Source organism: Erpetoichthys calabaricus, chromosome 8 (assembly GCF_900747795.2).
Source record: "Erpetoichthys calabaricus chromosome 8, fErpCal1.3, whole genome shotgun sequence".
In the NCBI taxonomy this organism is placed as follows: domain Eukaryota; kingdom Metazoa; phylum Chordata; class Cladistia; order Polypteriformes; family Polypteridae; genus Erpetoichthys; species Erpetoichthys calabaricus.
In genome coordinates, this window is record NC_041401.2 from 16,953,358 (window position 1) to 16,969,856 (window position 16,499).

The 16,499-nt window shown below is 41.1% G+C and overlaps 1 protein-coding gene across 1 annotated transcript in view; it reads right to left on the minus strand.

Annotated features, from left to right (window-relative positions):
* Nucleotides 1–1,331: 1,331 nt before the first annotated feature.
* Nucleotides 1,332–16,499, minus strand: part of map3k20a (mitogen-activated protein kinase kinase kinase 20a) — a 221,435-nt gene continuing 206,267 nt past the window's right edge. Inside the window, exons 19-20 of the mRNA XM_028806282.2 lie at nt 15,550–15,700; nt 1,332–2,442 (exon numbers count right to left, since the gene is read on the minus strand). Coding sequence (XP_028662115.1) covers nt 1,745–2,442; nt 15,550–15,700 — 849 coding nt within the window. The 3' untranslated portion in view covers nt 1,332–1,744. The remainder of the gene's footprint in view (nt 2,443–15,549; nt 15,701–16,499) is intronic.

Sequence of the window (16,499 nt, forward strand, 5' to 3'; positions counted from 1 at the left end):
TCTACTAGGTTTTTTTTGGGAGTTTTTCCTTGTCTTCTTAGAGAGTCAAGGCTGCAGGGCTGTCAAGAGGCAGGGCCTGTTAAAGCCCATTGCGGCACTTCCTGTGTGATTTTGGGCTATGCAAAAATAAACTGTATTGTATTGTATTGTACTGGAGATAAGGTTCCTGACAGAATGAAATCCATGAAAAAAATGTTATATTACCTGAGTTGCATAATCTACATGTCATGTCACTCAGTTCTATGCTCACAACATGGAAAATGCTGCACTTTTGGCTAAAATATTGTTAAATGAATTCTCTGGAAAATGAAAGTAGTCAGGAAGCCCATTCATACTAGAACACACTTTTGAATTGAAGAAAGCACTCCAAATCGATAAATTAGAGGCAGAAGTGGGTCTTCAATTTAAAAACATAATTCTGTGTGAAAGGCCATCCTGTTTGTGGACTACGTTATTTTTCATTTATTTATTTAATGTTATTTTGGCAAAAGATGCATGCATTTTGATATACTGTAAGGATTTTCGGGGCGGAGTGGTGGCTCTGAGAGTAAGGATCTGTGCTGGTATCCCGAAGGTTGCCAGTTCGAATCCCCATCACTGCCAAAAGAGATCCTACTCTGCTGGGCCCTTGAGCAAGGCCCTTAACCTTCAATTGCTCCAGGGGCTGTACAATAGCTGACCCTGCGCTCTGACCCCAAGGGGTATGTGAAAACTAACAAATTCCTAATACGAGAAATTGTATAAGGTGAAATAAAGAACAAAAAAAAAGGCGCATTCAACTGGATGACTTGACTTGTTGATTATGTAGCACAAGTAACCTGAGTTTTTTTATAGATGTTTTTGATATTGTTTGTTGTTGTCCAGAATTGTTCATCTTAGACTTCCATTCTCTCTAAATCGTTGTTATTTCCTTTCTACACGTAGCACTGTGTTAAGAGGATAGTCCTCTCTAGCAGGTCCCCAAAGGCTTGTGAGGGTAGAGGGTAAAATGAATGCAGCAAACATAACAGTTTTAATTCCCTGAAGTGGCCAAGTGAGAGCCCAGATCTCAATCCAGTTAGGCCTTTGTGGCTGGACTTGAAAAATGCTGTTTCTCAAGATTCCCATGCAGTCTTACAGAGCTTTTCAAAAGAAGTAATGCAGAAAAAACTGCAGATACGCAAAGCTGATAGAGACAGAGATCTGTGCACAATGATAAAAGGCTGTCATGGCTGCCAAAGGTGCATCCAGTGGTGAAGCCAAATTTAATTTAATCATGATTTAATGTTTCATAGTGATAAAATGTGAAATGTAAAACGGGGTGCATGCTTTTTAAAAGTTTGACTGTTTATCCCACCCAGGGTTTGGTTTTTCATCTTGAACACAATGGTTTTGAGATAAGCTCTGACTACCTATGACCTTATAGTTGAAAAAGTGGTCTCAAAAATATATGGATAGTTGTTAGACATGTCACTTACACCTTAATTTGTACTAAAAAAAATCTTTGGTTTTGCCACTGAAGATATTTGTATCTACATTATTCTTTCGTCAGTATTTACTTTAAGTTCCAGCAATGTGAAAATTGTACATATTGCACTTACCATTAATCCTGACTGTTCAAGCCTTCAATGGTAAACCAATTTATAATACACTGACTATAAGGAAACATGGTCAATACATACTGTTAAAATGTTAAACCCTGGCTTGTCAAAAGAAGTTCTATAGCAAAGAGATGTGCGTTTGAGCATCCTATGGAATCCTAAGATCAATTGCGACCACGACCACGGCTTCCTCTCCTTGGCCGACCTCTCATCTGTTTGCTGTCCTGCTTTGAAGATTTCTTCTGGCGCTGCACTTTAATCCATCCTCCTTCACTAGCTTTGGCATCTTCTGTGTCACTTTTGCTATTGTCATCCACTGGTATGAACATGCCTGGTATTGGCGGTGAGTGCTTATGGGATGCTTGACCCCAATTATTTGTTTTCGGTGTCAAAGTACGAGTCTGATGGTAGGGTCTGTGGTGTCTATTGTCTTGCCGAAATGGCGCAGAAGGCGTCAGGTTGTAATTATTCCCGTGGACTGTCTTCCAAGCTCCTGCATTTGAGTCCCTATTGTGGTAACTCCCTCTTGCCCTGGGTGTGTAGGAGCGCTCTTTATCTGACATGCTTTCTGAAGTTGTACTGGAAGAGCTGTTTCCTTTGGAGTCAAGGAATACACCAGATATTTTTCTGGTGAGTCCGCCTGTTGGGGAAGAGCTTCTTGAACTGTTCCAGGAGGAGGGCTGTAGATGATTTGAAGGTCTCCTCACTGCTGATGCATAGGAAGCTTGGTCAGAACAGAAGGAAAGAAACTGAGGTAAAGTAGTCACGCTGGAGCTAGCAGAATGAGGTAAGGCAGCAGGAGGCTTCTGGTCATTGAACAGCTGTCTCATTCGCAAGTTGTGTATCCATTTGGGATCCACATCTTTAAAAAAATATAAGAAAGAAAGTGTAAGATAAAAATAGTAAGATGACCTTCATGCACAGGAATCCAAAATACAAGTTTAGTTTATCATGCTAGCTCTGGATGGATGTGGTGCAAGCCAAAGGGATATGAGTTCAAGGTAATTAGCAGTACCTCACCAAGAGAGGAGTATACCTATCCATAATTTTAGAAGGACACTCTGTTATTTATTAGGTATCAAACATCTAATTTTGGAACATCCTTTCTGAATATGGGAGTGTAAGAAACATTTTAATGAGAAAACTCAAGTTACTTAATCTCATCAATTAAGTTAAACTCTTCCAAAATCTGTATGTGTGTGTGTATATGTGTAAAATTCTTAACTACGGACAGAAGCAAAGCCATAAAAGTCAAAGCCTCTGTTTGATGAAATGTGTTGTTCTAAATACTCAAAACAAATTCCATGCCTTCTTCCCCAATCCAAGCAATACAAATCTCTCTCTCTAATGTCAGACTTTTTTGGTGTTTATGACATCCAATCAAACTGGATGCTAAATATGTCCAGGTCACTTTGTGTGCTTCACTCACTCAAGTCCCACAGACTTGAGTTACCTTGCTAAGCACATGCATGCTCTAGCTTATTACCCTATTCTCAAAAACCTCAAAGTTTTACATGGTGAAAGGTAATTTGTAAAGTGACAGAAGTAGGTCCCATGCCATGTAGTGTGGACAAAGGAATAATGCAGCTATTACTGAGGAGCATGGGACTCTTCAACAGTGGCGGACCGTGCATTTCACACCTAGGCCTTCAGTAATGCTCCGTCTGAATCAACCCGCCCCTCAAAAACTGATTTATGGTTATAAAAACCATCTTAATATGCAGAAATACAGTATAAAGAGCCGTTGCATCGCAGATAGATAACTCCTATAGCCACAATAAATGGCATCATTGAATAGACAAACCAGGGGTGAACAAGTTCCTTTCTACTGCAGCTTCAGCCCGCGACACACATATAAAACATCAATAATAACTCATAAACTTGCAATATTATTTAGGAAAATCGCAACATTTTACTCACCAAAAATTCGGATTATTTGTAAACAAAATCCATCCTCCTCTCTTTCCTCAAAAACAGTTCAATTACTCTGTTGTACAGATTATCCGTGCGCTTCAGTTCCATCACGAAGTCCCTTTCTATCGCCATCGAAGCTAATGCTGAAAGTCAAATTTGCCCTGTCGTATTTCTGGCGTAAGTTTTAATTCACTTTAGGGCTGAAAATGTCCGCTCGACAGAAGCAGTGGACACGAGAATGCTCACCGCCAAACCATACCAATGTGTACAGCTGCCCCATGATGATCTCATTCAGATTTTTATATAACACCATCCTATCCAATTAACGGGTCTGAATACGGTGACGTTGCCGTATGCCTGCTAGAGGGCCCTAGTGAAACCAACTCAAAATCTGATTGGTTGAAGCAACAGTTTAATCGACATTTATTTTGTGTTAGAGGGCCTGCAGAACGGATTGTGAAGGCCTCCTGGCAGACTTCTTTGACTTTGACCCTGCCTGGCAACAAATGATGGCTGAAATGTGATTGGTTAAATGCTTTAATACGAAAATACATGTCTGGAAGCAGCACGGCCATCAGAAAAGCTATGAAAGGAAGCAGACAGACTATTTGGAATTATTTAATAAGTATTCATGGACAAAATATAATTAACATCAGTTTGTGATTCAGATATTTTTTTAGGCCAGCAGAGAAGGCCTTGAAGGCCCTGACGGCCCGCCACTGCTCTTCACCATAGCCTCCAAATAGACGCAAATATTGTGTGTGATCACCACTAAGCCGAACACCCTGTCCTTCTACCTGAGACAGTCCTACTATATCAGTGGCTTTACAAGTTTAGTTATGTGGACTCTGTGGCTGTAGCTTTTTGATTTACCCAGTTTCACAATCCATGCATTATTTTAGCTTTAATTGATCTTATTCTTTAATTGGCTGTATTCTTATTCTGTTTTGAGATAAGCAATAGTGTAAAATATACATTCATATGAAATTTAGACATATCTGTGTTTTTTCCATAGTTTTAAGTTCATAAGTCTCTTTTTGTCATTCTCCTGTTAATTCACCTTTTTCTGTGGAGTTTGCTCACTTAATTGCATCCTTATAATGATGACAATGAAGGATGAGAACAGCAGGGCAAACAACACTGAATGATGAAAAGCTTGACAACAGAAATTTCAAAACTAGGTATGCTAAATTTTACTGGAATGTAGCAAACATTTATGTATTTTACAAGGAAATAATTTAGTGTTTTTTATGTTGTTTATTAAGATTTATTCCTCATCATCATTATGGTTTTCATTCCACTTTTCCATTTGTTCTGACTATTTAAAATAGCTATTCCATTATTTACTAGTGACCATGCTAATGGGCATGTCAGTGAAGTAGCTGCAGCCTTTCAGCATTAAGTGTCATTTGCCTCTGCTCATTGTTAACTGTCAATATTACGTCCTTTCTTCATAAAAAATGGAATCAGTGGAAAGAGACTGTACTGTTAATATTAAAAAAGGCAAGCAGTTTTGGGCACCTGGACCCGTGAAGACATTAGTGTGAAAAGGTGCTTAAGGGGCAAGATTGCCAGGGACAAGGGCACCAACATGAATGCAAAGGACATGGGCAAGCCCCACAGCAGACCTCTAAAAGAAAGTGAGGCCCATGCCGACAAGGAGAGAACAATAACGCAAGACTGTGTAAAAAGGCAGTGGCCACTGGGGATTGCAGATCAATGATGGGAGAATGAAAGATGATCCATATGAGAAAACAAACAATGTTCTCCCAGACTGCTAAAGCGCTGTGCTAATAGTGGAAAAATAGCAAAAATAAGAAGACAAGGATCTGGGGACAAGACTTAGTTGAACAGAAAAGCAAGGATTGTAACCAAAAGACTATATTATTAGTGTCAAAACCTTTACACGAAAACCAAAAATCAAAGTCAGAAGGATGTACTAAAAATTTGTTAACAAGAAGACCAAGATGAATACTAATAAAGAATCACAGAGAGGTGCTGTTATTTGTAATGTTGGATAAGCACAAAATGACTGCCTTATATCCCATTGCATTAATGATGCTACATACCACAAATGTCTGGGTTGTTACTAAGGAAACATGTAAACAAATGGTGGAGCCATCAGAAAAAAAATGAAAAGTGAAAAATAAAAATATAATAACGCCAAGGTTAAGTCCAAATGACCGATCATCATAATATTCAGAACCCTATAATATAATTAAAAAGTCATAAAAGAGTGTGAAATAATTTTAAAAAATGTGCCATGAAAACTATTATATCTTAAATCTTGAACTCTTTCAAAACATCAGTGGGTTTTGGATGGATGGATGATGGATAAAGTGAAAAAGGGCCAAGGGGGTCTGACAGGAGGTTGCAAGACTTCTTTATGCAAGGTGAAAATGAAAGGTTGCTTCTGGAAAAGGGAAGGAGATACTGAGTTGTTTCATTTAAGAAGATAGAGACAACCACAGAGGCTTGACAGGTGGCCAGAAAACCTGATCGAGGGCACATGGATCTCAATACAAATAAACAGAATCACACGATTCACTTAAAAAGGAGAAGTCCTCTGCTAGGGCAGGTTCCAGCCTGATGTAACTTTAGTGAAAGAAGAGTTAACCTTGACCCTGGATAATGTCATTATGAGTTTTAAAGTCACCTAATGCTAGAGCATTCGGGCAATGGTTCACTGGGAGAAGGAAGAGAAGCCAGAAGGGGGAGGCAGAGAGAGAGAACAAGAGAACAGAGAGATGGAAGGGTTACTTTAGTGGCATGAGAGGTGCACAGGAATGAATGAGTCTCTCAGTCTTGGTGGCAGGAGTTTGAGACATGAACCTGCAAGAATATCTCAAGGCTTGTTTCACTTGTTAATTTGATACTTTACATTTTTCATTTGTGTGAATGCCTGAACAAAATGTTTTTTTTCTTTAACATTTATTGACTATTGGCATTATTATGCATGTGGAACGATGACCTTTGGGCACCACCCTCCATTATAACATCTAGTAGACCCAAGAAGCACCAGGATGTAACTCAGCTCTTTAACTATTTATCTTTTGAAAAGATTTCTGATGGAGATGGAAGTCAGAATATTTCCTTGGTAGAAAAAAAACCCTTGGGACAGTGAACTGAGGAAGGGCAAGCTCACCTTCAGGCAGACCAGAATCTTTAAAAGTCGACACTAGTCACCTAGGGGTTTGCTTTGGTATTCCATTTTTCTCTACCTTTACATTATAATCAATGTTTAAAAGAAAAACCCTGTGTGGATACTTTGTGGTTTGATGGCACTTTGTGGTCTATACACAGGATAGCACAGTTACTTTAAAAAAATTCATCCATTCATTAATTTTCTGGACAGTTACAATAACTGTGGGGTTATGGATGCTGAAGCCAGACTCTGCAGCAACAGATGCAAGACCAAACTCAGATTAGCATCAAATCCAAGGCACACTCTTGTACTGACTCAAACAGTTGACAGTTTGTGATGGTTCAGGTTGGCTCCATGCTCCCAGTTCCCTTTGGGAGCCTCTTGAACCTGCACCAGCTCCCTCCCATTCCTGCCTTTCTTCTCCTGGTCTTTAACATCAATCTCTCCGTTTTTCTCCTTTTCCTCTCCGTCTGTCCTCCCCTTCTGCCGTGCAGGCTCCTCTTATCTTGACCTGTCTAATTGGGTGCAGGTGTAACAAGCCACTACCTCTGACGAGCGAATGAGGCACCTGACTGACGTTTACATTTGCAGGTGTGTGCACATGATCAGTCAGATATCCCAAACATCCCTTGACCTGAACATGTTTGTGCACACCCACCCCCCAATTGGAACCTGTTCATTACTGGGACCTGATTATTTATTTAAAATCTGTCCAACACCACAGACCACTTATCACATAATTCACTCCACAAGACCGTCAGTTGCACGGGATGGCTCTACTCTCCTCCCAACCCAGTGAAACTGGTGTCCCAGGTCCGTGGCATAGCCTCAACACTACACTGAAACCAAAAAAAGCACTAAAACCAAACCCTATAAAACCAAAACCCAAGCTCCCCTTTTTAAAAACTGGGCATTAAAAGAACAAGAACTTTAAAATGACAATTAAAATCAGCAGTCAATAAGTCCTCCTTTAAAAAGTTCAAAATGTCTTCCTTATGCTTGAGTTTGTGGGTTCCTAAAAAAAAAAAAAGTCAGGCACCTAACTCACTTGCTGATTCTCCAACTATTCTTCAAATCTCACCGCTACGGCTCATCCCACTGCTGCCACCATTTGTAATGGTGAAGGTTGGTTCCATGCTCCCTGTTTCCTTTAGAAGCCTCTTGAACAAGCACCAACTCTCTCTGGTCTTTAACCTCCACCTCATTGTCTTTCTCTTTATCCTCTCTGTCTGTCCTCCCCTTCTGCTGTGCAGGTTCCCCTAATCTTGACCTGCCTAATTGGGTGCAGGTGTGACAAGCTGCTGCCTCTGAGATACTCATAGCCAGGCACCCCAACCATCTCCAGAGCGGAACACGCTTGCAGATACCCACACCCAATTGGAGCCACCTCATTACTAGGACCTGATTATTTAATTACAATCTGTCCAACGCCACGGATCACTTATTACACAGTTAACATAACCTGTATATTTTAAGGGTGAAACTAGAGTAACTGTTGAAAACATATGGTGCAAATGTGAAAACCTCAAACAGGCAAATCCGCCGTGTTGCTTCTAAGCAATGTTTGATTAAATTTCCACATGTGAATGTTGTTTACTTTACCTCCTTTTTTCAGTAATGAATCCTGGGTATAAATGAAAAACCTAATAAGATGCCACATAAATGCACAGGGCTAATATCATGTTACCAACTAATCTAACATGCATATCTTTGGAATGGAGAAAGAAACATGCAAAGCAGTGACAAAGCCAGAAACTGTGAGGTATCAGTGCTTTCTATTGTACCAATGCATTTTAAAATCTATTTTCATTTAAACAAAAGTCAACTTCATGCTGAGGGAAGCATGGCGACCACACATCCATATCCATATCCTCAGATATCTTGTACTACGACAGGACTAGAGACTCCGGTAAGAGCAGAGGAGGGGATAGTGAATAGCCATTGCTCCCCTGACTTGGAGTACATGACTATGAAATTTCTATTTACTATGGGAGTTCAATGCGATAATGATCACCGTTGTTTACATACCACCAGCTGCTAATGCTAAACTTGGCTCTGAGACATTTATACAGCAGCATTAGCAGCCAACAGAGCCGTTACCCTGATGTGGTGTTCATTATCACAGGGGACTTTAATCACGTGGATTTAAAAGCAGTGCTCCCCAAACTCCACCAGCATGTAAAGTGTGCTACTAGAGGAGCCAACACACTAGACAAGGTCTACTCAAACATCAAGCTGGGCTACAGAGGTAAACGGCTGGCCCAGTCTGACCACATGTCACTGCTGATGATTCCTGCATACACCCCTCTCCGCAAATCTGCTCTTACCACCACAAGATCCATCACAACCTGGCCTGATGACGCCTCTCTGCAGCTGCAGGACTGCTTCAACAGGACTAACTAGGTAATTTTTGAAAATCCAAATCTGAAACTCTACACCGACAAAGTATTGTGTTACATCAAACCTGCATTGACACTGTCACAGTGGAGAAACATATCCGTGTCTATCCAAACCAGAAGTCCTGGATGACAAGAGAGGTTCAGCGGCTGCTAAAGGAAAGGAACAATGCCTTTAGGTGCGGTGACAAGGCTCTCTACAGCATGACATGGTCCAACCTGAAGAGAGGCATCAGAAAGGCTGAAAGGGGACTACAGAAGAAGGATTGAGGACTACCTGGACAGTAATAACAGCAGGCAGGTTTGGCCGGGAGTCCAGCACTTCACCAACTACAGGACCAGTCACGGAGCTGCTGAAGGTGTCGCCTCAATGGCAGAGGAGCTGAACCACTTCTTTGCTCGATACCAGAGTCAGCTGTTGCACATGCAGAAGCAGCTCACAACATCACCCCCTCCCTTAGGGTGGAGGAACACGAGGTGAGACGCTTGCTCCAGGCTGTCAATCCTAGGAAGGCAGCAGGTCCCGACGGTGTCAATGGACCTGTGTTGAGGAGCTGTGCAGAGCAGCTGGCTGGGGTCTTTACAAAGATCTTTAACCTGTCACTGTCCCAGGCCTCAGTTCCAGCCTGTCTGAAATCCTCCATTTTACTCCCTTTACCAAAAAATTCACCCATAATCTGCCTGAATGACTATCGGCCAGTAGCGCTCACCCCGGTGTTGATGAAGTGTTTTGAGAAACTGGTCCGGAGTCATATCATGTCCTTCATCCCTCTCATCTTTGATGCACACCAATTTGCTTACAGGGCTAACAGGTCTACTGAGGACGCTGTTGCTGCTGCTCTCCATGCTACCCTGTCCCATCTGGAGCACCAGGGGAGCTACACACGTCTCCTCTTTATTGATTTTAGCTTTGCTTTTAACACCATCCTCCCTCACAGATTGGTGTGTAAGCTGCTAGCCCTGGGACTCCCGTATTCCACCTGTATATGGACTAAAGACTTCCTGACAGACCACACACAAAGGGTTAGGGTGGGCCCTCACATTTCCTCTGCCATCAGCATCAGCACCGGCTCTCCTCAGGGCTGTGTGCTGAGCCCCCTGCTCTTCACGCTGTACACACATGACTGCGCCCCCGCCCACCACAGCAACACCATCATCAAATTTGCAGACGACACAACTATGGTGGGGCTCATCTCTGGGGAGGATGAGTCCGCCTACAGGGACGAAGTGGAGCAGCTGACAGCATGGTGCACTGACAACAACCTGTTCCTGAACACAAGTAAGACCAAGGAGCTCGTTGTGGACTTCAGGAAAAAGAAAACGGACATCAAACCACTCTACATCAGAGGGGACTGTGTGGAGAGGGTATCAGACTTTCGCTTCCTGGGAGTCCAAATCATGGAAGACCTGTCCTGGGGTGTGAATACAGCTGAGCTGGCGAAGAAGGCTCAGCAGAGACTGTATTTCCTGAGAGTCCTCAGGAAAAATGACATCCCCCAAAAACTGCTGGTGTCCTTCTATCGCTGCTCTATTGAGATCCTGTGCTACTGCCTCTGTGTGGGGCTTTCCAACTGCACAACAGCGCAGAAGACAATTCAGCAGATGGTAAAGACAGCCCAGCAGATCATCGGCTGCTCTTTACCTTCTCTGGTTGAACTGCACAGCTCTCGCTGCCTCAGGAAAGCAGAAAATATCTTAAAAGACTCCTCACAAACCGCTCATGACATGTTCCAACTGTTGCCATCAGGCAAAAGATAAAGGAACATCAAAACAAAGACAAATAGACTGAATAACAGTTTCTACCCTGTTGCTATGAGGGCACTGAATGCCACCTAATCACCTCCAATGCAGCAGTGCAATAGATGACATCTTGTGCAATAGCATTCATGTGCAATTAAGGTCTTCTGTTGAATGTTTGTGTTCTACCTTATTTCTTCTTATCCTTTTGTAATTATCTCTCTATTATAAAAAAAATCCTGCAGAGAAACAGTAGGGCGTCGAGACGTGATCTTCACGTTAAGATCACGGAAGACACTTAAAAGACCCGCGAGACGAAAGGGAATGGCCACGGAGCGTCTCGTGGGGACCTTAAACATGAGACTTTGTGCCAAGAGATTGACCCAGGACCGTCTTGCGATGACGTAGAACATGAGATTCTTACAAGACACCCCCTACTTACAACCAAATAAGAGCACGGGCAGCAACACACTCAGTCGTGTTTTGGCTTTGAGCCCACACAGATTCAGGGCTCTCAGCGCATATAAAGCGTATAAGGACAATACGTTATAGATGAAACGTAGACGACTAAGTGAAGAAGAAAGCAGGGTGGAGAAAACAGACTCAAAAGCGTTGGAGAGAACAAAAAAGAAAAAGAATAATATAGGTGCAAATTCAGAAAATAAGTAAAGTAATTATCAGACCGGAACAAGTGGAATTGAAAAAAAAGCACGTCCAATTTGAACGTTGGCGCTATCCATATGCAGAGCAGGTTAGAGATTATGAAAGCAATGGAATTCGAAAGGCTCAAAAAAAAAAAAACGTTGGCACGATACACATGTGGAGAAAGTTAAAGAATATGAAAGTAGGAAAATTAGAATGTATAAAAAAAAGAAAGTAAAGATTGCAGTAGCGCAAACAAACGTAAATTATTACTCGAAAAAGGGAAAATAATCACCACGGAACAGGTGTCATTGGAAAAAAAAGCAGGGCAAAGCGAGGTCAGAAATAAAAGACAAGAGTAGAAAACAAAGTAAAACATCATAAAGAGGTTAAAAAACAAGGGGGGCAAACACATGCAGAGCAGGTTAGAGATAATGGAAACTGGAATTCAAAAGCCTCAAAAAAACGTAGGCGCAAAACACATGCAGAGCAAGATACAGAATATGAAAGCAGAAAAAAACGACTGTCTCAAAACAAAGAAAGTAAACATCGCATTAGCTAAAAAAAAGAGAAATTATTTCTCGGCGAAATAAGGAAAAGGCAACTAGAGATCGAATATATGAACATAGGCGATATGTCAGAAGTATGTAAATATTGTAAGATTTTGAAGTTTAAGTCAAGAGAATTTCAAAAATGGAGTTTACCTCACATGCATTTATTGGTTACTTTACAAAAAAAAATTATTAACTGCTGATGATGTAGATCGCTTTGTCTGTGCTGAAATTCCATCCTGAATTATGGTACAAAGTCATTAAACACATGTCTCACTGACCTCATTAAAAAGATTCAGCACATTGGGACTCGAAAGATTCCAAGCATTGTTTTTACAGAAGTTCAGAAATAAAAGTGAAACTAATGAAATAGCAACAATTCAAAGAAAAAAAAATCCTTAAAAGTGTGTGTCCATAAAAACAAAAACAGGGGTTGTTGAGCGAAGCGAGCAGGGGGCGAAGCCCCCTAGTATTTATTTATATTTTGATACCGCAGGGACTGCACCTAATTTCATTGTATTTGTTACAATGACAATAAAGATATTCTGATATTCAATTTGCTTCTCCTACAGAGCCCAAAGCTGTCTTTCAAAATTGTTTCTTTGACAAAGTCACCCTGTGACTTAGCATGACTCGCTCTTTCATTTAGTTCATTTCCTTATTGATTCAGTCCTGTCTCTCTTTTCTTTACAGCATTCATAAGATCTGTCTCCTCCTTATGAGTTAGGTCACTGCACTCTTTTTTCTGTCTCTTGTCCTCTATAGGTTGATGTACTGCCTCTCCCCAGTCGTGATTCTGGCTTTTCAGCAGTGCAGTTCTCTTTTTAGTCCCTTTTTTATATATATATTTTTTTAATTTTCAAGGTGTTGACAAAATGTTACTGTTATTATTTTTTTTTTTTGAGCTGCTATTTTCTTTCTTGTGGAAGCCACCATTTTCTGGTTACTTTTTTGGGTCAGCCACCATGTTTTTTCCTCTTGGTACAACATGACATTGGGAAGATGCATGTCGTAACATCACTTACAGGAAATATATAAGGCGACAGTGCAGTCAGTCCTTTTGGTATCCAAGGTTATGGATTCTTTAACAAAAACAAGCATTTGCCGTGTTGGGAGGAAGGGTCTAAAAGATTTATTCAGGGCAACAGAACAAATTCATGTTCTTTTGCCTTAGAATTTTGGTTTACATTTTGAGCTTGTTACTTTCACTTTGATCTCCTGGTATTTTAACTTTCCTTTTAATATTTGACTGTAGAGTTTTTGTCTCTTACATCTCCTGGTCTCATAAAAAATGTTTATTCTTCCTTTTTTTCAGTCAAGGCTGAACACCAACTATTTCAGAATGCTCTTGCTGGAATGTCCCTTCTCCTTTATGATGTCTATACTACTACCCTGCTTCTTTCTCCCTTCTGGCTTTGCACTACTGTTAGTTTCATTTCCTGACCTAGAGGTCCTTGCATAGCTCTGTTCCTCACAACCTTTAAAGCCTAAGTTCTCCATGCATACCTTGAGAAAGTTTCTGTTCTGCCAGGTGCTGATCATTGTCATTTGTTCCACCTGAACCATGAAATGAGCTCTCCATGACTACCAGTGCTGCCATTTTACATGGGTCCAGGCACCTCCTGACGATCCACTCCTATGCTGCTTAAACCTCTTGACACTCAGCTTTACTCTGAATATCTACACATATTTTCAACTAAGTTAACCATCAATTTACTGTACTTCTGTTGAAGTTTCTAGTTTATTATTTAGTCTTGGCATCATCTGCAGCACTAAACATCTTCTACTCTACTAAGACATTTACTCTGAATTATTTGTTAACTTTGACTTGTCTAAATCACACATGTCATGTGTGAATACTGATAGCCTTGGCCAAGTCATTGGCAAAATACATAATAATCCATCCAATTTTCTGAACCTAATTATTCCATTACAGGGTGATGGAGAGGTAGAGACTTTCAGAGGCAGGAGACAAAAAAACAACATAGTACAGTTTGCAAGTCTATCACCGAGACAAAGGAAGAACAAGCAAACTCTACACTGCAGTATCTGGACAAGAATTTAAAGCCAGATTTTTGGAGTTGTGAGGCAGCAGCGCAAACCACTGAATAACTGTGCCATCTACATAAGGAATAATAATAATAATAATAATAATAATAATAACTAAGGGGCTCTGCCACCTGCTTGCTTCGCTCACCAACTCCCAGGTGTGGGCGCCGGGAATTCGCTATCTCGCGGCTGAGCCTCTTGAAGGCTGTCGAGGCACTCCTCCACTAGGGAAAGCAATTGCATTCAAAGAGATGGCATACAAAAGAGTGTACGGGGCATGGGAGGAAGAAGGTTTGGTCCTTAGTTATTATAGATAGAAAATCACTTATTTGAGTATTTGACTACAACTGTCTACTTCAAATACCAATGAATAATAAAACATAGTAAAAAGTAGAAGTAAAAACGTAAAATGTAATAAAACGTAATAAAAAGTAAATTAAATATTAAATGACATTAACAACTTGTCAAAAACAATTATTATGAAATAGTTTATCCCCTAACTTACCTTTGTGGAGGATCATCCTCGGCACAGACAGGCAGACACCAATGGTTCAAGCACCACACACGCTTTATTTACAATACTATTTATAGTGAATGTAGTCCCGCACACAACCCAGTACCCCTGCACCACACACCCTCAAGTCCAGGCTTCTCCATAGTCCTGTTTTCACCACCTCTACTCTTCTCCTCCGAGCTTCGTCCTCTTCCACCCGACTCCAACTGACGACTGGAGGGAAGCGGCCCCTTTTATGTCCACCTGGATGTGCTCCAGGCACCCTCTGACAAGCTTCCTGCGGCACTTCCTGGTGTGGCAGAAGTGCCGCATGAGCACCCGGAAGCACTCCGGGTGTCCCCGGTAATCCTTCCGCCAGCACCTCCGGGTGTGGCGGAAGTGCTGACGTCCAGGGCTTCATAATCGTCCTGGCGGTGGCCATGGGCCCCTATAGGGTTGAGCTTCCATGCTCAATTCCCATGGACCCCATACAAGCCAAGGCGGCTGCCCTCTTGTGGTCCGGGGGAGGTATAGTCCCTACTCCCAGCCCTTCTAGGTGTCCCGGCTGGGCACAGCCCCCGGCTGCCCGCCACAAATTCTATAAAAGTTGCTTTTTTGCATTTCTGTTTGCATATTGTTCAGGGTATTTTTCTCTTTTTTGCTTAGTGGATGATTCTCTCTGTTCTTGATTTTTATTATATGCAGCTCTTTTTTGTTAATTTTCTTTTTTTCGATGTCCATTATCAGCTCCTGCTGCTCTTTTTCTATCGTGGTCTAAAATTTGACATTCTTGAATAGATAATTTGCTTTTCTGCCTTGCCATTACAACTGAAAGTGTCACAGGGTACTACGGAGAGAGGATGTGTTCAGTATTGTCAGGATTACTTCTGTGACCCTAAAATTGTACTAAGAAGCTCCAGTAACTGGATGGATGAATGGATAATGCTTGTTTGCAAATCACGTGTAGAAACTGGATGAACTTATTATCAACTCAGTGTCTTAAAACATGCATTTGTTTGTCGTTGTTAATAGATATACTTACTTGATCCTGTCTGGCTTCTTGGTTTTCCTTCACTGTCCTTTGCAATCCCAGTCTGTATTAGAAGCTGGACAGTTTTAATTTCATCCTGACCACTTATTGGCCATTGTACTGAATGGTAATGCTTTGTGACTTTTGGTGATCGCACATCATTCTGTAAAAAAAGAACATGGAGAAAGCAGCATAATAGATTAGGTATTGCTTTATGACACCATTGGAAAATGTTTTTTTTATAGCTTTTATTAACAACACCTTCTTTGTCAGCCTAACGTTCTAGGAAATACATTTGAGCTCATGGGTGTGAATGAACTTGGCAGAGTTGCGACGGAAGCGTTGTGGTCTTTGATCCTGGAAGTTTATTTGGAATTGATTTGATAAGAACTACAGAATTTGCTGAAATGTGTGGGTTGTTTCCTGATTACCGAACAACACAGCCGCACCTGGGGTGTACCGTACGTTTGTCAGTTAGTAACTGTCATTCTGCTATAGTTTAATGACATCTTATCTCACTTAAGGTCATTAAATTGGAAGGGTAGAAAAAAGTGACCTATGGTAAAAAGAGTACATGACCTAATATTTAAAAAAAAAAATAATCAAAGGTGAATGCTGCTGCCTCATACAGTACCTCCAGATTGCTGGGCTCAAATCACGGCCTAGTCACTGTTGGGAGTGTGCAATGTTCTCCTTTAATACGTGTTAGTTTTTCTCCTGATTACACACTTTTTCTTTCTTGTGGTTTAAAGTTCATCATCTTATCCATTAAGCCACACTACAGTGTCATGTATATTACTTAGTTTAGGTCAGAGAATTTGTACAGAAAAAGTAAACCTTTTGCAACAATTGGAAATAGTCCTCCCGACTCTCTTCTCCCACAACCTACTATAAAATCAGCATTTAAACAGAACCCATCATTGCAGTAATGCATGAAGTAGAAGAGATAAACACAGGGAAAG